Source organism: Octopus bimaculoides, chromosome 9 (genome assembly GCF_046866305.1).
Source record: "Octopus bimaculoides isolate indiv1 chromosome 9, ASM4686630v1, whole genome shotgun sequence".
NCBI classification, from domain to species: domain Eukaryota; kingdom Metazoa; phylum Mollusca; class Cephalopoda; order Octopoda; family Octopodidae; genus Octopus; species Octopus bimaculoides.
The window spans coordinates 28,681,679-28,705,535 of NC_142936.1; the positions used below are offsets into that span (position 1 = coordinate 28,681,679).

Below are 23,857 nucleotides of genomic sequence, written 5' to 3' on the forward strand. Positions count from 1 at the left end.
GACAATAGACAAACCTTGGGTACAGAGGGAATGTCATTGACGATGTCGTGAACAGCGGCGAAAGGATGTTGATGAACGTAGCTGATTGATTGATTGACCAAACGATTAGCTAATTAGAAGGATTAGCTAAAATTAGATTAGCAAAGTGGTTAAATGGTTAACCAGCTGACGAATAATAATAATCTTTTCTACTACAGATACAAGGCCTGAAATTTTGGGGGAGGAGATGAATTGATTAACTGGTATTTATTTCATAGACACCGAAAGGATGAAAGGCAAAATCGCCCCATCCTAATTTGAACTAAGAACGTAAAAACGGACGAAATGCAACTATGCATTTTGCCTGGCATGCTAACGATCCTACCAGCTTGCCGCTTTTGGCGAATAATAATAATGGAAGGGGGGGAATAGTGCGTGTATTGGCATAATTACCCTACGGAAGTAAAATTATTTTAGTACACGATTTCACATCAAGAATCCCACAAACCAAATACAGACACAAAATTAATGAAACATATATGAACAGACAAACAGACAGACAGACAGACAGACAGACAGATAGATAGATAGATAGATAGATAGATAGATAGATAGATAGATAGATAGATAGATAGATATTTCTTCTGTCAGTGGATCTTGTTTCCTAAATACAATCTGAGACATTTTGTTACATTAAAATTCATGAAAAGAGGTGAGGACAGATTCTTACTTATACTTACAAGACACCATTAGTAATGATGTATCTGGAGGAAAGCTTCATTATATTTGTATTCTTTTACTCGTAGTTCTCAAACCACGCACAAAGAACCGCAACATGCAATGGCATACGCTCGCTATTTTGACTGCTCAGAACTTTTCACTACTTTCGCCTGCAATTGCAAATAGAAAGAAATTCCAGAAGAGATCCTTCCATTTACAGGAATGATCTTACTGCTGGGGTTTTCAACTTCAAATTGAGAAATTTAAACATTTGATTACTAAGTGCTAAACATTCAGATAGTTCTAGCCTTGGTTCCAGTATAATTTGAACGTAGAACGTAAAGAAATGTACCTAAATACCTCGTAAAACTTCTCTCCGTTAATTAACTGATTGTACCTACACTCAAAAAGTTATGTTAGGTAAGATAGATATATTATAATAATAATTGCTATTCTTTTTGTCTCAAGTGGTGGTGAAATATAGTTATATATAATGTGTTAATATGTCAAATGACAGGTTTTATTGCACTTATATTAACATGCGAGTTGGAAGCAATCAAACAAAGTGAATTTGTAAGATCACTCATAGAATTATGAAAGATTTGCTTTAGGAAGAATGCTATAATGTTATTAGAAAATTCTTCGCACTTTGAATTTATAGTAAATAGATAATACAAAGAATACTCTTGATACAATATAGATTGCTTTAGCATTTCTCACACTGAAATAAGTGTGGAAAGAAAGATTCAGTTTAGAAACTGCACAAATATATTTTACTATCTCGACAAGCAGTTCTCTGAAACATATTTGAGAAGAAACTTACAAAATTGATGTTTACAGAATATGAAATATATAACCTTTGTATTAATGGCAAATTGCCACAAAATTTTTCAAATAATTCAAAGTAAAATATTAATACAAATACACAGAATAAGAAAAATGTTATTCAAATCTATGAAACTTGATTCATGTTATAAATTATATAATTTCGTTATAGCAGGACATTTTAGTTGTTAATTCATGTATTTTTCTTTACAAGCGCGGGGACAACTACAGCGCATCATTTTAAAATATATCAAATTATATGAAGTAAAGAAAAGTTCATATGCTGTGATAAGAAACAGTCTTTTACACCAAAAGATTATTTTATCTAAATCAACGAAAACGATCCGTACAAAATCATAACAATACGTTGAATGAAATAGTAAGTGTTCCTTTTAATTTCTCAAACAAAAGTACGTTTAATTCTCTCCAAAATTGGGAATGGCCTTCACAGATGTTAACAATTGTCCAAATCTCAATTGTTAAAGCAGCTCAATAAAATGTTATAGATTTACCTTTCTTATTAATGTCATCTTCTGTGCAATTGTGAATTGCAGTAGATTATAAAACAATATTTGCTTTCTCAAATGCAGTTAAGGTAGAAGGAACTCATATGCGAATTTCAATGAACTACATATCAACAAGCAATTTGTGGATTGTTTACTATAAAATCCTGACCTCGGGGATCCAGTCATGGAACTGTGTTGACGGAACGAACCCAAGGGAATAAAAATACATTATATTTAAGCAAAATAAAATCAATGTTTAAAGCTGTTTAAAAAGGAAAACATGAACGTTTCGCGTTGGTATTTGAATGCTGTTCCAACGAGTCTGCATATTAGAACTGGATTGGTTATATGGTTTCTAGTAGAAGAGTTTTGGGGGAAGTCTTCGAAGTTGAGCAAAATGTCGACCATACGTCAAAGGAAAGAGGGAGAGAAGTAAGCATCTGCAAGTAGGTCTTAGTTGTATGTGCGAGAGATGAAGGAAAGGGTTGACTGGTGTGTGTATGTGTTTGTGTGTTTGTGTGTTTGTGTGTTTGTGTGTGTCTGTGTCTGTCTCTGTATGTGTTACGTATGTATGTGTGCGTGCATGCGTCCGTGTGCGTGCGTGTGCGTCTGTGTGTGTGTATGTGTGTGTGTACGATGCTGGGCTGAAAAGTTCATAGGCTGACTATAAAGGCGTGATGCTAGAACTGTTAAATTTTGCATGCATTAATTTCAACTCATCTTATTAACAACTGCATTCTATTTTTCCCTGTAAACTGATAGCTGACTGTTCAAAAAGACTTTTAAAGTGACAGGTAGCAACAGTAAATATGACATCATTATCACTGTGATACTGCTTCCCAGCCAAGTATCGTTTCCTGTTGGGGACTAGATGATAATCAGACGGGGTCAAATCAGGAGAACAGGGAAGGTGATCAAACCGTTTAAAGCCACAATCACGCACAGCATCCATCAAAACCAAGGACTTCTCTGCTAGAGTATTGTCCTGATGAAACGAGACCCCCTTTTCCTCAGTTTTCCTGAGCATTTGGTCGTGACAACCTTTCGTGACTGCCTCTGCAAGTGGGTGTAGTATCTCCATTGATGGTGTAGCCCTTTTGAAAATAGTCAATAAACACAATGCCTGTTGCATCCCCAAAATTTGATGTCATCACCTTCCATGAAGACGAAATGCCTTTGGCCTTCTTTGGAGCAGTTGCGGAAGGGGTTTCCATTGCATAGTATGTCTGTCGTTCAAAGAAATGAACTCAACACTCATCATGACCCGTTCTAGGAAACCAGCTGATCTGCCTCAAATAATGTTAAATTTTCACGTGATGTGATCGGCCTGGTGTGCTTTTTATAAAATGTCAGAAAACGTGGCACCCACCCGGAAGAAACCTGATAACATAGTCAATCATCTGTCATCCATCATCATGTGTGGACACGGTCAACATTTTCCTTGGTGGCGGCAGTTGCAAGACGTCCAAATCTTGGGTCGCCTACAAGACTCTCCCTATCCTTCGTAAATTCAGCTGCCCACTTTTGCACTGTTGATAAAGCTGACGCGTCATCCGTCAATATATGAACCAAGTCAGCATTAACATCTTTAGGGGCTAAACTCTTTTTCTGTAGGTACTTGATAAAACCACGATGACATATTTTGTCCACTTTCAAGAGAAGTTGCTACTAGTTACATTTAAATATTCTTTGAACAGTCAGGTGTCAGTTTACCTGGAAAGAAACAATGTAGTTATTAACAAGAAGAGTTGAAATTAATGAATGCAAAATTTCACCACTCTGACATTATTCTTTCATATTCAGCCTTGAAGGGCTTATTTAGTCGAGCAAATCGACCCGAGGATTTATTTTAAAGCTTGGTACTTATTCTATCGGTCTCTTTTTGCCGAACTGTTAAATTACGAGTGCGTAAACACACCAACACCGGTTGTCAAGCGGTGAAGGGAGAACAAACACAGACACAAAGACACACATACACACACACTCACACACACTCACACACACACACACACACACACACACACACACACACACACACACATATATATATATATATATATATATATATATATATATATATATATATATATATATAAATATATATATATATATATATATATATATATATATATATATATATATATATATATAAAGACTTTCCGTATTCCCGAGCGTCATACTAATATATACTTTTGTTATTTACACCACCTGTCCTCGTCTGTTGTTATTATTTGTATATTCTCCCATATATATATATATATACATACGAAGCGCCTCTTTCACGTTCCATCTACCAAATCCATTCACAAGGCTTTGGTCGGCTCGAAGCTATAAGTAAAAGACATGCACACTTTAATACCTGATAACTCAGTTGTCATATCTTTTTAGATCTAACTCATGGGAAATAACTGAGTTTTGAAAAAAGGAAATTTGTATCCAACGGCCTCAGGAAGTTTGAAAACAAACGCAAACAATGAAGAGTGACTTTCTAACAGATCCACCTGCGCGACTTACCGACATTCGAATTAGAAATGAGTTTAAAGCGGATGGAACTGTTCAGAATGTCCACAAGAAACATTCCAGAAGACCGCGGATATCGACGAGCTCCACAAAGCAAGAAAGTCTACTGAAACTGTATATGCTAGAGTTTTGGAAAACCTGTACCAAAAGCAAACCGTGAGATAGAAATTTCAAAATCAAGCGTCCATCGCAGTTTGAAGAGTTATCATTGAAAAGGTTACAATCTGGCGCATAGGTATATCAATACCTATGCGCCATGCAGCTGAAGAGAAGAAATTAGTGAAATTAGTCATCACCAGTTTAGTCATCACTTTTTGAAAACTGAAATTATCAAATTAGACATTAGTGTGGGTAAAATTGACTTAGAATCCAACAGAGAAAAGAATATTAATTAGCAACCTCAATTACAATCGGGTTAAAACTGAGGAAAATTTTCTTGAAAAAAAGAGGATCTGCCACCTGTCTATACTTCATACTCTCTCAACTTCAACAAAAACTATGCTGACCAATTTTTACTTCCAAAGATAATTCAACTATACAAATGATACTTGCAATGTAATGGTTTCAAACAGGCAAGGTGAAAACAACGAGAAATCATAAATTACTAATTTTGCCCGCTTACAAATTTTCCACAACACCCACCCACCCCGTGTATGTGTGTGTGTGTGTGTGTGTGTGTGTGTGTGTGTGTGTGTGTGTGTGTGTGTGTGTGTGCACTGCCAAATGGTTACATATTTACAGAGAAGGAATATAATTGGTAATATCGATTATAGTGTATCAATAGTATTTTATTCATCAAACCCAGATGGCTAAAAAGTAAAGTTGGTGTTGGTAGCATTTCAGCACATACTTTTAAAATCCTGTCAATAATAACCATTGGACATTGTATTTCACTCGCTACCATTTTCCCCTTTCACTGTTATTCCATTAATCTACATTGTCTTACTCAATACAACGCTGAAAGAATTATATGCAAATCAACTAAAACTAAATCTAAGAAATATTAATGCTGTCTTCCGCTCAATGTTCTTCCAAAATTATTTTCTTCAGTTGGTAGCTACTACTTTTCACTTTCTCTTACGGAGAGCTTTTTTCCAGTTTTAAATCCTTCTTTCTAATAAAGATTATCATATTTTTAAGCAATTATGATTGCTGATGTCACAATTAATTCTAATTAACTGCTAAAACATTTTATCAAAAAACTATCAATTTAACTCTACATTTCCTTTTTTCCTCCTCGACTCAGTATTTTATCTTCTTTCATAGACTTCTACATTAGCTCTCTCACCCACCCCCACCCCCTCCTCACCCCACCCACCCCCACCCCCTCCTCACCCCACCCCCTCCTCCCCCTCCCACCTCTCACCCTCTTTCTCCCCCTCTCTCTCTCTCTCTCTCTCTGTAAATATCTCTCTACACCTCTGCTTAATTATCTCGTATAGTCTTTTCGGAGGGTTTTATCTTTTTTAATGGCTATTCTATGGTTTCAAATTTTGCACAAAGCCAGCCATATTGTGGGCGGGGATCAGTCGATTACTTTGGCCCCAGTACTTATTTTATAGACCCCAAAAGGGTGAAAGGTAAGTCAACAAAGACATTTTGCCACCACGTCGCTTATTACGGCTGTAAATTAAAAGCAACTTTTTCAGACATTTGTTTTAAAGTAGGAGCTGAATGCAAACGACGTTCGAAAGAACGATCGTAAGCCTTAGAATTCCCAGATTTCTGGACACCTTCACAACCGACCAAATGACACGCCATTTCCCTTCCACTCGTTATTCTTACAACAGATCGAACATGGCTATCTGATCGACAACTTCCAAGTATATTCAGGAGAACCGGACATCTTATGGGGGGATGGCCATGCATAGCTTATGTAGCATATGGTATAATTATAAACAGGGAAAATTTTAGCCATTTGTCTGAGACTGAGAAAACGATGAACAACCTTAATCAATTTTTTAACCTTATTTGGTTCACACACACACACACACACACACACACACACACACACACACACACACATACATACATACATATATATATATATATATATATATATATATATATATATATATATATATATATATATATATATATATATATATATATATACATGTATGTATTTATGCATTTTTACACATACACACAGTCACACCGTGTCCCTCCTGTGTTCTTTTTTCATTTTTTATAATGAGTTGTTCATTGTATCCACAATATATGTATGTACGTATGTATGTATATATGTGTATATATTAAAACTATATGTATGTATGTATGTATGTATGTATGTACAGCAAGTTTCCTCATCAGCACATCAGTACCATACCACCGTAAACCCTTGAGTAGCAGACAAATCTAGACTTCGATCCTTGCTCATCACTTTATTTCTACATTTAACATTCCAAACTTTAGACAAGCACTTTAGAATGAAAATTATGTTATCATCTCACCCAGCCAATCATAAGGTTTCACTTTCGTCTTCCATAACGTTGTTTCGTTGTGTTTGAGCAAAAACTTTTTAATTAAAACCGTTCTTGTTTGTGTTGTCCTGATTTTTCCGCATAAACTATGCTATAAGAGTTTCAGAATTTTATTTATCAATTGTTATATGTTTGGGGAATTGCAGTGATTTACGTAGAAATTTTCTGGAAAATTAAAACTATTTGAAAGCTGTCTTTATTTTCTTTTTATTTCTATCTTGAAATAAACTTTCGATAAAGTGTGGCCCTTGAGAATATATTTCTTAAAGGGAAAAATGGTTTTCGTTTCATAGTAATGAACAGATAACTACAAAGGAGTTTTTTCTAAAGCTGCTCGCAGAATGACAGAAATTCGACATGACAGTCTCTAACCAGGTGAAACCGGATCAATCAGTGACGAAAAAAGGCAGAGAATGTTTGTGTGAAACATTGTTAAACATATAGAATTTCATGTGCCAATTTACAAATTTGCTTATTGGCGAATCTCTAAATGAAGCTTTAAAATCGTTGGTTTCTTTCTCGACTCAGCAGATACCAATTATATTTTAGAGTATGGAAGATGGGAATTCAGACCAATAAATGTCCTTGTGTGAACAAAATTACCAAGATAAAGCTGAAGAAATGGTTTCAACTTGGAGAGGAAACTGCATACAATTTCGGCCTTTCAGAAACTTATATTTACTTCTGTGATGCTCGAAACGCAGAATATATAATAGGGCTAAGTATGAATAATGCAAACTATGCATGACAGGCGGTAGATAGCTAAGTGTATATGGTACCATATAATACTCGACGGATTGGTATTTTGTATTTTGTCGCCATCATTTATTTATTTACGTAGCCAAGGAACTTAAGTATTGATTAAGGGTTGAGCTTGTTCATTAAGCTCTAAATGAATCCCGCAGTTAGTAAATGCCACAGAAGTGGTGGCATTAAGTTCAATTCTTCGGCTGGTAAAAGTTATGTGCAATAGATAGATTTGCTTTGAATAACAACTAGAAAACTTTAGACAACGAACAATCTTATGGATTCTTGTGATTAGAGAAAAAAAATATGTTTACTTTGGCTTTAAGGTTGTTGAGCATTTCGTTGCTGAAGCCCCTGGCTTGAGAAGATACTCATTAAACAACATAGTAGCTTCACATTTGAATTCATCTGAGATAAATTTACATACGTTTTCAGACACCGTAGTTCGAATTACTGGATACAAAAATAGTTTTTATCCTTTTCTCATTACATTTAAAGTAACTATGAATAGTTTTTTCTCCTTTACATTCCAACTTTGTTTATCGTCCCCCGAAAGTCATTGAGTGGGTAGTACACGACCTTAGGTATGTGTATACATCTCTAATGCACTCATGTGAATGTTTACTCCTTCAGAAATGTTTATATTTCTATAGAAATATTATTCCATATCCCGAGGAAACAAAATATTTCAAAAAATATTGACTACATCCTTAGATGTATTAGTATTTCCCTCGAAATATTGTTTCTTGTATATTCTTAGTTTCCTGTCCTTCTAATCGTTGTTTCTCTTGTCCGCCTTTGTATCGTCTATCTGTCCGAATGTTTTTATTATCCTCTATTGTGTTTTTGTTTCATTTTTATATTTATATATACATATAGCGGCGTACGTACACACTTGTGCTCACCTAAGAGTAGCTATGTATCTAAATTTTGTACGACTCTTACTCTATCTTTTGGTCCCCATCTCACATTTCTTGGTCCTCTCTTTTTTTAACTCCCACTATTTCCTACTCGTTTATCTCCCCTGTACCTTTCTTGTCTCTGGTTTTTTCTGATCCTTTAATCCCGCTGCCCTCTACCCATCCCTTCTCCTTCCACGTGATCGGTGTCCGATCAGCCATGATCTTTCTTTCTTGGCCTGACCACCGACCGCCAACACCTCTTATGTCCATATCCTATGTTCCTGCCTTTAGGTTTTCACTTCATACACGCCAGCTCAATTTGATTCGTTCTCAGTCGAAGACACTTGTTGCTATTTCTTGCTGTTTGTATTCGCAATTGTGTATCATGTTCTCCGTTTTTTGTCTTCGTTGTCGTACACATTCGCTAGCTTTCTTACAAAGGGGTCTAATGTTCTAAGCTTAGACTTTTGTGGGGCAACCAGATCGAACCAGCTCAAGTCTAACTGCCCGAAATGGTCGTGACGTCTGGTACTTGACTGAAGAAAGAAGGCCACGAATGACCCGTCTTTTTTGCCTGTCCTTCTATATTGTTGTTTCTCTTGTCCGCCTTTGTATCGTCTATGTATCCGAATGTTTTTATTGTCTTCTATTGCGTTTTTGTTCCATTTATATATATATATATATATATATATATATATAAAGAGGAGGGAGAGAGAGACAGAAAGTGGTAGAGAGAGAGAAGCAGAGCCTTTTCTAGAAGTATTTCTGCCTAAATGATAAAATATATATTTTCTATTTCAGCTTTAGATATTATAGAGTGTGAAATGTTGACGATGACACGAAACTGCGACTGAGTTTCTATTCAAAACTGGAATTACTTCACACGCCAACGGCTATAGTAGTTTCTACTGGGAGTTAATGAAATTGAAAAACTCGTGTTCCACCCGACTCGCTAAGCAAATCTTATATTAAGTTCTTTTTAAAGAAGATATTATATAAGAACATTATGTGTTTTACATTGTTTTGAGTTTGTATTATTTTTTACAATTGCCTTCTTCGGAAGAGAGAATTCGTATGTAGAAATTCATTTATAGACGGGTATTATAAAAAAAACATTTTGTGACATTCGTGTCATATATATATATATCAGTAGAAATTATTCTCATTGTTGTTCCTTACCTTCAGTTATCTTTGATCGAGCAGACTATACGCAAAGACGTTCCAGACATGGCCATCGACATAGCATATCTGGAACACAAGCCTAAAGCACAAAGAGAGAGCAAGACGTCTATCAACTTCCATCACTAACATGAAGATTCAACAAGTTCGAGTGATGTTTCTGGCGAATCGGCGAGTAGCCAACAATGAAGTGCCATGTTCTCTGAAAACTAGTCGATTAGAAATCATCCACGGCAAGCTTTGCTTCCGTAAAGTCTTTGCGAGATCGATACTGATGCCAACACACCGCTTACTCGACCACAACAATGATGAAAGCGAAGCGTTTTAGAGTAGTCACAGGAAATGAAATCTGGGTCCATCACATCGAACCAGGATTCAAAAAGCAGAGTATGGAGTGGAAACACCCGGAGACGCCAGCGAGAATAAAATTCAATCACCAGTGTAGGCTACAGTGAACTACTGAGCAACAAACTGAAACCATCAATTTGCACCAAACGCCGAGGTCTATTGTTAAAACAAGTGTTGTTGCAGGGCAATGCATTCCACATACAGTCACCCACACTGTTGAAACTACTGAAAAACTGGGTTTCGAGTTGCTGGAATAGCCTGCATAAAGTCCATCCAGATCTTGCTCCTTCCGCTTTCACCCTCTTTGGACAGCGCCCGAGCATCCTTTACACGGTCGTCGATTTGCTACAGACGAAGAAGTACAGGAAGCGTTGAGCAAATGGATGCGCAACCTGCCGAAAACCTTCTCCACTGGAATAAGCAAGCTTGTGGACCACTAAAAGAAGTGTATCGAAAATGGTGTAATTGTTGAACCACTGCTTTTTTGTTTTTTTTATTTTTGTTAATAAATTACAGAAGGAAGAGTGCGCATAATTTTTTACCTACTCATGTATATGTAATATCCTAAAGTTACGCTGTATGTCTTATAGTGACTTTTTCTATTCTGCCTAGTGTATTCCCATCAGAGGACTCGGTTTTCGAAGAGGTTCTTACCGATGTGTTTGCAAAGATTCTTTCTACTTCCCCAATGTTACAGCAGAACATAGATATTTCTTCGGCACTGACGTAGAACACGAATACGAAAAGGCAAAGAGAGTAAGTATATTACTTACAATTTCTTATATATTATTATATCCTATTACTATATATCATATACATTATATATAATATAAAAGTGTGTGTGTATGTGTGTGTGTGTGTGTGTGTGTGTGTGTGTGTGTGTGTGTGTGTGTGTGTGTGTGTGTGTGTGTGTGTGTGTGTGTGTGTGTGTGTGTGTGTGTGTGTGTGTGTGTGTGAATTGTAGCTTAGAGATATATAATAGTATTATCTTATAACAATATCTTGTATACGTCTTAATTCCCAACTTCACCCTTATGTTGAATTCATCAGAGTTATTTGCCAATGAAATCCGTTAACGTATTGTGTTATCTAGTAAATCATGCTTTCCTCTCTTCATCAATTAGTGTTGCCATAAATTCTACAGATCACATTGTTAAAGCTTAAAATAGCTTCCAAAACAGCTAGCAGTTGAAATATATTTCTGCTTTACTTCAAGAAATATTCTATCGCATGGTCAATCTTGGATTTATTTCCCAATACTACAAGATAGCAAAACACTAATTAATTAAACATTAATTGGTGCATTAATTTAATAAGAATTTTACTGATGTAAATATTGGGCAATCTTTACGAAGGGCATAGCGAAGTATTGTTGATGGGATGTGAAACAACGAATCTTGGGCCAACTGAACGTACACTTTAATAACTCCGATACAATTCTTTTTTTATTGAATGCGTTTAATTAAATAAACACTGATCAATTCATATTTCATTGTATAACCGGGTCTTTTATAAAAGAGAGAATTACTGTAGATTCTAAGACACAAATATTATAAACAGAACTTTCTCATACCAACACAATCATATCTTAATTAACTTGTGTGGGATAAACATAATAAAACTTGTTTACGGCTTATTAAATAACTTCACACGTATAAAAGCTTAATATTTTCGTAATGTGGCCACATAGCTTTTCACTAGTTCTCTTCGATATTACAGATGCACCGCTTTATCGTCAAATTAATTAATTTGAAAATAAATCATTATTCCAATCGACTTATCTTCGTTAAAGGAGACGTTACTCTAGTAGTGAATTAGATTGTCTGTTCGTCTGTTTCTTCTCGTCTACTAATATTTATACGAGATAGAATTCTAAATTCATTATTGACTTACATTATATAATATTTACATCCCAGATAAGAGATGACAGAATTTTGACAGACAAGTTCACATCGCGATTTGGTATGCAATGGTATAAAACACAAACTTGAGAGTTTTCTTAGCTTTTTTTAAAAATTGAATGTAAAAGATTGTTCATGCGAAGTGATTTCTTGGCAGTATCTACTATGAATAACCAGTAAAAGAATGAGATTTAGAAAATATTAAACTGCTAGCATAATTTTCAAAGAACTCTGAATAAAAAAAATATCAATCTTTCAAGAGAAAATCAAAAATTTATTGCGTGGTCACAGAGATTCGAGTTGACTATGTAATGATTGGGCATTTGTCCGAGGCAATTATAACGTGAGATAGTACAACCTGAAATGAAACTTGTATACAGATGACCGAAGCATTTAATAAAAATATTAAAACTGATTCTATAACAATGCATAGATTTTCCACTTAACAAAACTGCTATAAACTTTCTTACCGAGTATGGCCGTATGGATAAGAAGTTCACTTAACAACTGCATAGTTCGGGTGCGATCTTACAATGTGATACTTTGGGAAAAGGCCTCCAACTACAATTTCAGGTTGACCTAGAATGGAATTTTGTAGATGCAAACTGGTTAGAATCACGTCAGAGAAAATGTTCCTATTTTCGTGTAGTAGATTTAATCCATCGACCAGTTTAAACACCATATCTTGGTTCTTAGGTGTCTTAAGTAGAATATTTTCTGTTGCAAACATTCGGCCCAAGTTTCTGGTCTCACAGGCCCTTAAAATAGATATGAGGTACTCCTTTTCTCCTCTAAGTGATATGCTTCATGAAAATTTGTACAATAATAAACGGAAGTATTAGTAATGACTTCTTATACTTCCTTCTATAAGTCGTAATTGAGTCAACAAGACAGCCAGCAACCAGCGATCGAAAAGTTTGGCAGTTCTTATACCTTCAGATACTCTTTGATCGGTAAAAATATAACTTCAGCTGATCCGATCTCCTTTGTCGTAAATAAGTACTGTTGAAAGACGTGCTTTGTACATTTTTTTTTCTGAACAGTGCAAATAGCACAACATAAGAGTTCATAACCTAGTTTCACTCTCCTTTTATAGATGCTTTATTTCAGTTACGTCACAAATAGCACTGGAGAAGGGCATTAACTTTATACACTAATAACTCCTTTTCTCCAAAACAGTTTTTTTTTTCTTTTAGTTTCTACCGCCACTACCAGAAAGAGATGGCGTGTTTAATATTAGTGAATAATAAAGGAGGGAAATTCAGTACGAATGTTCTTCAGAAAACTTTACTTGCTCAGACTATTCAATTTGTTGCCTGAATTATCGTGAGAAATACCCTTCAATGAATATCATCTCTTAAGTTTCTATTTCGATTTGGATCACTTACCATACAGTAAAAACACGTTATTCTTTCTAGTTGATATTGATTGGCCTCTATCGTCTCCGTTATGTGTATCTATCAGCCATTGAGATTATGATACGTAAATTTTCTTCTAAAAGTAGTTTTGATAATAAAAAAAAAAAACTTGGCAGAAACGTTAGCACGCCGGGCGAAATGCTTAGCGGTATTTCGTGTCTTTAAGTTCTGAGTTCAAATTCCGCCGAGGTCGACTTTGCCTTTCATCCTTTCGAGGTCGATAATTTAAATACCAGTTACGTACTGGGGTCGATCTAATCGACTGGCTTCCTCGCCAAAAATTTCAGGCCTTGTGCCTATAGTAGAAAAGAATTTAAGTTAATATAATTTGGGGATTGACTTGTGATGTTAGTTTTATTATTGTACTGGTAAAACAAAAAACTTTCTCAACATATATTACCGTTAATTTTAAAAGTCTACCTTGTATTTCAGCTTCAAAGATGCCTAGCATCTATCAAGTCATCCCATAGGTTCTATCCGAATTTTGAATAAAAAAATAAGTGATCAAATGTTATATTTAATTGAAATTTAATCATCAATGTACTTTCCCTGATTATCTATGACTTCCTTCCATCTATTTACAAGCTTTTTAATCCCATCAATGTAAAACTCTTTTGGTTTCAAAGCGAAGAACTCTGAAATGTCAGTTTCGACCTCCTCCTGGCTTGCGAAAGTTATGTTCTCCAAATGATTCTGTAAACTACGAAACAAATAGTAGTCTGAAGGAGCAAAATCGGGAGAATAAGGTGGATGAGGAATTTTTTCCCAACTAAGCTCTTCGATCTTCTGCAATGTGATCTTTACTTGTGGGGTCACGCATAGTCCTGATGAAACATCACACCTTTTCGATTCACTAAAGTGGGTCTTTTTTTCTTCAAAGCTTGGTTCAAACCTTCTAATTGTTGACAGTAGACTTGAGCATTGATTGTTGCATTAGGTGGTAACAATTTAAAGTTAATTACTCCTTTCCAATCCTACCAGGTAGAGGGAAGAACATTTTTCCCATGAAGTTCCCTTCTCGGTTGTGGTAGAGCTTTTTCTCTTTTACCAAGTCACTGTTTACGACGTTTAACATTTCGATAGAAGATCTATTTTTCGTCACCAGTCACAAGTCTATCCAAAAAGGGTGAAATGGGTTCGCGAGAATGGAGAGAAGAGCAGATGTCAACTCGGGACTTGTGGTTGCTTTCGGACAATTCATGAGGCACCCATTTTTCAAGATTAGGAAACTTTCCAAGTTGTTGAAGATGACGATGAACAGTTGTATGGTTTGAACAAAGCTTTATTGCCAATTCTTCAACTGATAATGCAGGATTTTCTTCAAGTAATGCCTCAAGGAGCTTATCATCAAACTCAACTGGACATCCTGTTCGATCTTCATCTTCAAGGCTGAAATCTCCACTTCTAAATTTTCCAAACCATCTTCTGCGAGTTCTTTCATTCAAGCACTCCTTCCCATAAACGGAGTGTATGTTTCGAGTCGCTTTGGCTGCAGAGTTTCCTTTTTTGTACTCATAAAGCATTATGTGCCTCAAATGCTCTTTGGATACTTTCATGTTAGAAAGGGTTTTAATCAAAGAAATTTTAATTCTGTTATTCTGTAAAATAATATTTAATTAGTTTAAATGTACACAAATGCATGAAAGTAATTTTTAATTCCATTAGACATTCTTAAATACTATTAAATTACATTCAATTTTAAAAAAGTTAAAATCTGACAGAACTTATGGGATGACCTGATAACATGGCTCTAATGGTTTCTTATAAATAAAGGAAATATGCTCGGATATATATATATATGACAAGCTTCTTTCATTTTCCTTCTATCAAATCCACTTACAAGGTTTTAGTCGGCCCGAGGCTATAGTAGAAGACACTTGCTCAATATTTTCTCATATATGCATATATATGGGAAAGAGGGCTTGAAAATAGACATATATATATATATATATATATATATATATATATATATATATATATATATATACGCACAAACACACACACTCACATCATCAAGACCAATCCCAAAAACCACTGAACCATTACAGACTAGCCGAGAAACAAAAAAATCCTTTTGATTCCACAATTCTCTCCACTACCAACCAACTCCCACACTATTTCTAAAATTAGCAAACATTTCTCATACACACACTACAAGACAGAAGATGAAGGAGGGAAAGGTTGGTCATTCCTCTAAAATTCTGTATAAATACTTAAATATGATTCCCTATGATTCCTTCTATACAACCATGATTTTTGATGAACTTAAAATAATTATAAATTTATTTTACTACCTATTTTGAACACTTTCATGTAAACTGCTTAAACAAAAAGCCCCTCTTAACAAACCCACGCCACCATCTCTTCAGTTATCTGGCCATCGAAAAATGCTATGAAAATGACCGTTAAACAAAGGGAAATTACTGTGTGATTGACCTTATTAAGACAAAATAGCTATTAGAATGACCACTAAGTGAGGGGAGGGAGTAAACGTAAGGGAGTAAAAATGTCCATAGTATTCACGTGGACTTCTACCTCTGAGGGAAACTTTCTAGGTACAATCGTATGGTCATTCATGACCGAAAGGAGTCCTATATCATATTATATTATATGATATATATATATATATATATATATATATATATATATATATAGTGTGTATCGTTAAAATAAGTACCAGTGTTATACTGTAGTAGATTTTTAATTGACTATATACCCACCCCATACGAATTTGTAGTTTTACACCAATATCAATTGTTTATCTGAGTGTTCGCAAAGATAGAATACTCTAAGCCTACCAGATATGGCAGGTAAACTCGCTTAACTCACAATCTATCATCTAAAAATAAAATATGGAAACATTGCTCAAAGTCACCGCTGACCTGGGGCTAAACAACAGTAACATCAAAGATAATTGATCAACATATCACGATATTGAAAATAATTAAACCCCGTTCAATGCTGCCTTATATATCAACAAACGAAATCTTTATATTGACAAATAATTAATAAGTCAGCCTACTCGTATGTCTTTTTCAGGGACCGGGGGCGATAGGGGATGTCTACTTGTGTGAGTATGTGCTGTTGTTGTTGTTGTTTAATGTGAGGTCTTGTGTAATTTATCGGTGTTCCTCCACGCAGGTTATAGAAATTCACCCGTCTCCAGTTTCATGGAAAAAAATTTCTTATAATTTAAACAAAATATGATGAATATAGACTTTTTTCATTGTTTTCTTCGAGTATTTGAACAGAAGCAGAAGAGAAATCATTTAAGATTCTGAAATTATGCAAGACTATCGTCATCTGTTTTCGACTGCTTCCAAATTAATCGCCAATCTTCAAACCTCGTAACAACGCTAAAGAAAAAATATATAATGTAAAAATGGCGTCATTTAAATACGATCAATTAAAAATATAAACGAAATTAAACGTTCTCTGTTATTTATTCAACTAAACCCTTATAAACATTAATTTCCTTGCTATGATTTATTTCATTTGATTTTCTTAAATTTTCTTCATCATAAATTTTCGCGAATTCTTTTCTATTCTTGTTTTGTAATTTTAATCTTTGCAATTTCCATCGTTTTCTTTTTTGTTGTTTCCTTCCTCTTACTTAATTTTCAGTTGTTAAGTCAAACTAATTATCAGTTAACTAGAGCAAAGTATAACAGGAATGACAATACTGGAAAGAATAATGCAAAGGATGATCCTGAGCAAAATATGAAACTGCGGCTCCATTTCGGGAGTTGAGGGTTCAAGGGAATAGGAAGTTATGCTTTATTCATCCCTATTCCCAAGTCCGACTGGCACGGGGTGCTAGTAGCCGTCAAGTCAGGTCATGTGTCATATAATAAATGACATACAGAACTCGGAGGAATGATGGCACGCTAGACATGTCACGTAGATTCGCAGGTGTGTGGGCTTACACTGACGTTATATGACTCATTCACACTGCTTGAAGTTTAAACAAGCACTGCACTTCGAGGATATGCTCACAAAAATAGGGACTAGCAGATCAAACCGTAAATATACAGGCAGAAAGCAACGGAGTAATCTCTGCTGCATATTTTCTAAGAAAAAACAAGGATCTTCAGACTCTGGCATGAATGGCTATGATCACCGGAACGTGTAAAACAGGTGTGGATCATGAAGAGAGAGTGAGAGAGGGTGAGAGAGAAAGAAAGAAACAAGCATACAGAGAAAGAGAGGGTGAGAAAGAAAGAAAGAAAGAAAGAAAGAAAGAAAGAAAGAAAGAAAGAAAGAAAGAAAGAAAGAAAGAAGCAAACAGAAAGAGAGAGAACGTTTGTGTGTGTGTGTATTTTTGTGAGTGAGTGACTGAGTGACTGAATAAGTGAGTGAGTGAGTGAGTGAGTGAGTGAGTGAGTGAGTGAGCGGAAGAGAGAGAGAGACTGGTAAGAAAATTCTTTTGAGAGATTAGTAGGAAGAAAATGCAGTGGCGAACTTAAAAGAGACGTTAATTAAAAAGAGCGTTTGTTTTGTAATTATTTCGAGCTTCAAATATATTTCTGTGTTAACGTATTGTATGTTAAACCTAATAGAAAGGAACTATTCATTCATAGATAACTTTGATGAAATGTATCTAAGAGATAACCGACAATTGCGATAAAACTGATAGCTTAGGAAACCTTTATTTATCTGTTAACATTTAATATTCACAGGTTCATATAAATGACTATTAATACTAAATTGGATATTCCTGTATTGAATTACCACGAATAGGGAATCGGTAATATGCAAACAGCCGTTAAACTGGAACTTTGAATTCTGATAATGAAAATTATTCCTTAAAATATTAATGATCTAGTCCAGGTAACTAGTTTCAGTAATAGGATTGCCGATTCAGTTTGAAATAGTAATAGGCCAATTTCGTACCAACAGATATATCATTAAACCGCATATATTAGAAACCCTTATAACACAACGTAAGACACTAGTTTATATTTATGTTGATGATGGTGTTTAGTCAAAAAGATCTTAATATATTGTCTCTATAGTTCAAAGCTTGTTCAACAGAAACGTGTAATTCAATTAAGTTTGATCCGAGTGCCTAACTTAATATTGACAATATCGACATTAAGAGGGGATAAAATGCCACGCTGATTCCAGCAAATTGTCATAGTTGTTACAAATTTCAAATCTTTATTCGTACACCAAAATCCTGATGAAAAATGAAGTTAATTTTTGAACTAACTCCAGTTAAATATTATTCATACATACGCGCGCGAGCGCACACGCACGTACAAATATACATACATGTATACATGCATCCATGCATACATATATATAAGTAAAAAAACGTATAATAAAGGCACAAACAAACAAGTGACACAGAAGGTCACCAAATTCTCATTAGTTATCGGCCAGAGGGTCAAACGCAATTTCATACCTTAACGATAATATTGAATTTCGCAGTCTCTCTATTAATCCTCCAGGATAGGATTTTCCTCTTGGCAACACTGTCGTGAAAGCACGAAATTATGTTTGATCCACTGGCCAATAACTGATGAGGATTTGGTGACATTCTGTGTCTGTTCCCTATTTGCTTGTGCATTTATTATATTATTTAATGCAATGCTACGTACGGTTATTTTTTAGAAGTGATTTGATATATATATATAGGAATATATATATATTCTTTTTTTCTTTTCTTTTTACTTCTTTTAATCATTCGGCTGCAGTTATGCTGGAGCACCAACATTAGCCGAGCAAATCGACCCCAGGACTTATTCTTTGTAAGTCTAGTACTTATTCTATTGTCTTCTCTTGCCGAATCGGTAGGTTACGAGGACGTAAACACAACAACATCGGTTTGCAAGCGATGGCAGTGGGACAAATACTGACACACACAAATATATACATGCATATATATATATATATATATATATATATATATATATATATATATATATATATATATATATATATATATATATATATATATATACACATATACATACATGTGCTTATGTGTGTTGAGGACGCCTGCTGGGAATAGGATCAAACCAAAGAACTATACTTCCTATTCTCACTCTGCATACTCAAATATGAAAATAAGTCCATCATCACACGCACCACCATCTTCCTATAACTATTTATGCGCTCATAGTTGCATGATTTTCGAAAATAGTGGAGTGGTCTTGAGCTATGCCGTATTTGTCTCCATACCGGTATATTTTGAAGATTTTTATGCTTCATCTTATATTCGGATGGCATCATTCAAAAGTTAAACATTACGAGGAAGTCCATGGTAACCAGCAATGTACAACATCTGATTGCCTGGTCCACACAGTTTCTTTAGAGAGGATACCGAAATAATAATTTTAGTGACAATAAAATGTTAACTTTTGCGGTTACTCTTTCTTGACGGCATAGATAAAAAGAACCGAATCAGATAACCTTTGTCTCGGCTCACGCTTAAGCTGTATATTGTTGGCTAGTACGCATAATTTTTTTAATGACTTTGAAATTCTCCCGACATTTAAAATTATTGAAAAATATTTTGGTCTACATATGTATCGTTGAACAATGAAAGTAGTGTTGCAAAAATAATAAAGGTACTAGCTATGTCATTTGCAATTTCTTTTAATCATGATTCATTGTAACCGCGTTTGACATAATGGCGTACAAAAGCATTGGCATGTTTCCAATACTCCCCTATGTCAGTACAAATATGTTTTATCCTCAAAAACTGGGATTTTGGATTTGATTTAATAATTGTATTATGTGGATGATCAGAGCGGCAGTGAAGGTAAATGTCAAATGACGCGGATTTACAAAATAAATCTGTCACTATTCGACCGACTGAAAACTTAACTTTTATGTCTAAAAATTCAACAGTACTAGGTTTTGAAGAACTAAACGAGAATTTTTTAGCCATAGTTCTTTTTTATTTTGCAAAAGCGTCACGAAATGCAGGAGATTAACTAAACTACTCTGTGATCTTTCAGAAGCAAAAATGGAAATAATAATAATAATAATAATAATAATAATAATAATAATAATAATAATGATGATGATGATGATTTCTTTATTAACCACTAGTGTTTACATAAAAAAAAACATTATGGACAACACAGGACAAATGCAATGTGGAGTTACATGATAGCCGAATCCGTTCTACGCATGGAAATAACTGTTCGACGAAGCTCCACAAGTCAGCAATGAGCACACACTGTACTAGTGCATACGGAACGGTTTCCTCGTTCCGCATTCACCTCGGACAAGACCGTCTGACAGCACGAACCAGCAGCGCCCCCCCCCCCCGGTAGCACTGCTCAAGCCAGAGATTTCGGGAAATTATCCATAGGCCCCGATCCGAAAGTCCTCCGGAAGAGACCAGCCAGTTGATCGCTCTCAAAGCCCAGAGTCTCTCATAGATCATCGTCGCTCTTGCCTTCCACTAATCTTCTATAGAACTCCAAAGTAGAACGTCCACTGACCGTACTGCCCGAGGGATTTGAGCGCTTGGTGACATTCTAGGTGTCAAACGCCCTGTCTCGGTCTTCGCCTGAGGTCTTCGCCTGAGGTCTCCGTCAAGGAGACAAGCTGCGGAAAAGCGTGTCTAACAAACGGCCATCACACTTGCTCACTGCTGAGATATCGCTGGAGATGTCGCAGCCTCGGCGCATGTCGCAGTGCTAAGGTATCGCTGGAGATTTTGCAGCTGCAGTGCATGTCTGCACATCATCAGCCGCAGCAAGCCCAGTCCTCCACGCAACGCGTGCTGACAGCAAATGGACCGTCTGACAAGCGGTACCCTTCCCTTCCACAAGAAGCAGAAGAGCAAGTGCATCAGCCTGTTTTCTCCTAGTTAATCATTGTTCCTGTCACCGCTTCGTATTCCCTTAGGATGGTGCCGGTCATCTCTATTTCAGAGACATCCGAGACTATCACGGTGACATCATCCGCATACGACATCGTCGACGAACGGGCGATGCTAAACGATTCCGACAGATGGCCATTTACTTTGACCACCGAATAGATGTTGCTGTACATTGCAGCCATCCAGCCTCTGAAAACGGGACCAAAAGCCAGCCGCCATAAGTGCAGCCTTCAAGTACCGATGGTCGGTCCTATCGAAGTCTTTCGACTGATCCAAATTGATTAGGTCCCCACCCATGCCAGGTTCCTTACCAACTCTCTCTATGATGTATCGCGTGATGTGGAGGTTGTCGCGGATAGATCTGTTGGGGATAGCGCAAGTCTACACATCAACCATCAGTTTGGCCACAAGCGCCAACCTCTTTGCTAACACCTTGGCCAAAATTTTGTAATTTGCATTTAGCAGAGTTACAAGCCTAAAGTTATCAACAATGTTCCCCTTGTTCGAACCCTTTCTCAGTAGCGCACCACACCTTGGCTCGCACATCTGGGGATTCTCTTGTTCTGTTGCCAGTTGCGATAGACATCTACCAACATCTCACCGAACATGTCTGGCATATGAATATATAGTTCGAAGGGCAGACCATCCAATCCCGAGACGTCTCCCACGTGCAACTGTCTAGTGTGTCACGTATACCTTCTGTTGTTATCGACATTTCGCAGAACTCCACATTCCTGGCCGAAAGCCGCGAACCACCGCGAGCCTCGTACAGTTCAGCAAAGTGCCGCTGAAATTCCATACAAATCTGCATGCACCCATCCTGACCCATCAAAGACCAAATTGTGGTTTTCTTGCCACGTTGCGCCTCGCCTACTCGGGCCCATCGAACGGTTTTCATTCCCTAGTGTCTTAGAGCACTAGCCTAGCTCTGACAATGCAACCTGTGGAAGAATTGGTTAAGAACCAAACTCGCTGCCAGCACGTCGGTCGCTGTGTCACTACTGAGTGCGTCTTTTAATTTCCTAACTAGTTCTCCTTCTACCCTAGTATTTTCTATCACTAATTCCCTGCTAGATCCTACTGCTTCTACTCTAACCGCCTATTTTAGGGCTGCCCACCATTGGTTGTTGATGACTGCACCTGTCCATTTTCGATGGACTAACTTACTAATCCGGTACCCGGGGCCCTGCCTATGGAGCTTAGCTAGGTCGACCATACAGATCACAAATTTGTGGTCCGCATAGCAGACAACTTCATAATTGTGGACAACCTATGCTATCCTTATATGCTGGCCGACAAAATACCCTATCTATTTGCCCACGTCTACATTGAAGTATTTGGGAAATTCAGTCTGAGCTTGTCTGCCAATCGGAAACGACTGAGTATGTTTGCGAGGTTTGCGCACCCCTCATTCCTGTAGGCTAAACCCACCCAATTCACACGTGTATCCAAGATGGCGTCCAGTCGCCTACTAACACTAAGACGTCCCAAGAAAGACTTTCAAGTATCTAAAGAAATCCGGCTGTCCCACTCCGGTCAGTGCATACACAGCGACCAGTCACGTTATCATTCACGTCCAGGACCACCATCCAACATTCCGGGTCCAGGAAGACCGACCGTATCTCGAGATCCAGGCCTTTTCTTAACAACACCGCCACCCCACCCACCATTCTCAGTCGACTAAGAGATGCAAAGATCTCATAATCATCGAAAATTAGCTCTAAGACGCGCGTGTCCGAGATCCTAGTCTCACTGGTAGCTATTACGTCAAATTTTTGTCACCTGAGGTCAGTGAGCAAGCGACGTTGCTTCCATGACGATTCCAGGCCGCGTACATTTATACTGCTTACTCTAAGCAATACCATATTGGACGATGGGAATGTATGAAAGTAGGAGAGAGTCACTTACCAAAGCTTTGTAGGGGGGTGGGTGTGCCTACTCCGTCCCTATCGTTAGATGTGGGTTTTTCCCCAGCGGTTCCTTGTAAAATCTGATATTAAGGTCCTTTTGAAAGTCTCCTACAAACTGGAGATACCTAGATTTCAAAATTTTGTAGTCACTCTGAATAGTTTTGAATATTTTCATGTGTGCGGGTATAATTGTGGTTGGTGTGACATAATTGGATTCATTAATATCCATGTGTTTGTGGATGTGTTCTATTCGTTATTTTTTTGTGCTTATAGCCGTGAGATTTATAATGTCTAGTTTATGATCTTTTGGGGGAATGCAGTCCATCAGTTGTGTATGTAGGCTATGTTGTGTTTGTGATGGTTGTAGAGGTTGTGGTGGTAGTGCCGGGGATGATGTTATTGTTGCCTGTGTGTGTAGGTGAGTTTATACATGGTGTGCTGTTGTTACTGTTCGTTCCCTCCTCCATTTTCTCGTACCTGTCTGTTCGTCTTTGGTTATCGTTTATGCTCTTCCGTCTTTTCCTTCCTTTTCGTGTCACTGTTTGCCATGCCTGTCCCTCCTTATTGCCGTCGTTT

General features: G+C 36.7%; 1 protein-coding gene across 8 annotated transcripts in view; it reads left to right on the top strand.

Annotated features, from left to right (window-relative positions):
* LOC106877599 (putative G protein-coupled receptor CG31760) overlaps positions 1-23,857 on the top strand; it is a 1,070,704-nt gene that overhangs the window by 916,033 nt on the left and 130,814 nt on the right. For all 8 annotated transcript variants that reach the window (XR_016243082.1, XM_089357298.1, XM_089357297.1 and 5 more), the window contains one exon: positions 10,822-10,965. Coding sequence is in view for 7 of the 8 variants with exons in the window: in XM_089357298.1 (XP_089213424.1) it covers positions 10,822-10,965 (144 nt within the window). In the remaining variant the exon portion in view is untranslated. The remainder of the gene's footprint in view (positions 1-10,821; positions 10,966-23,857) is intronic.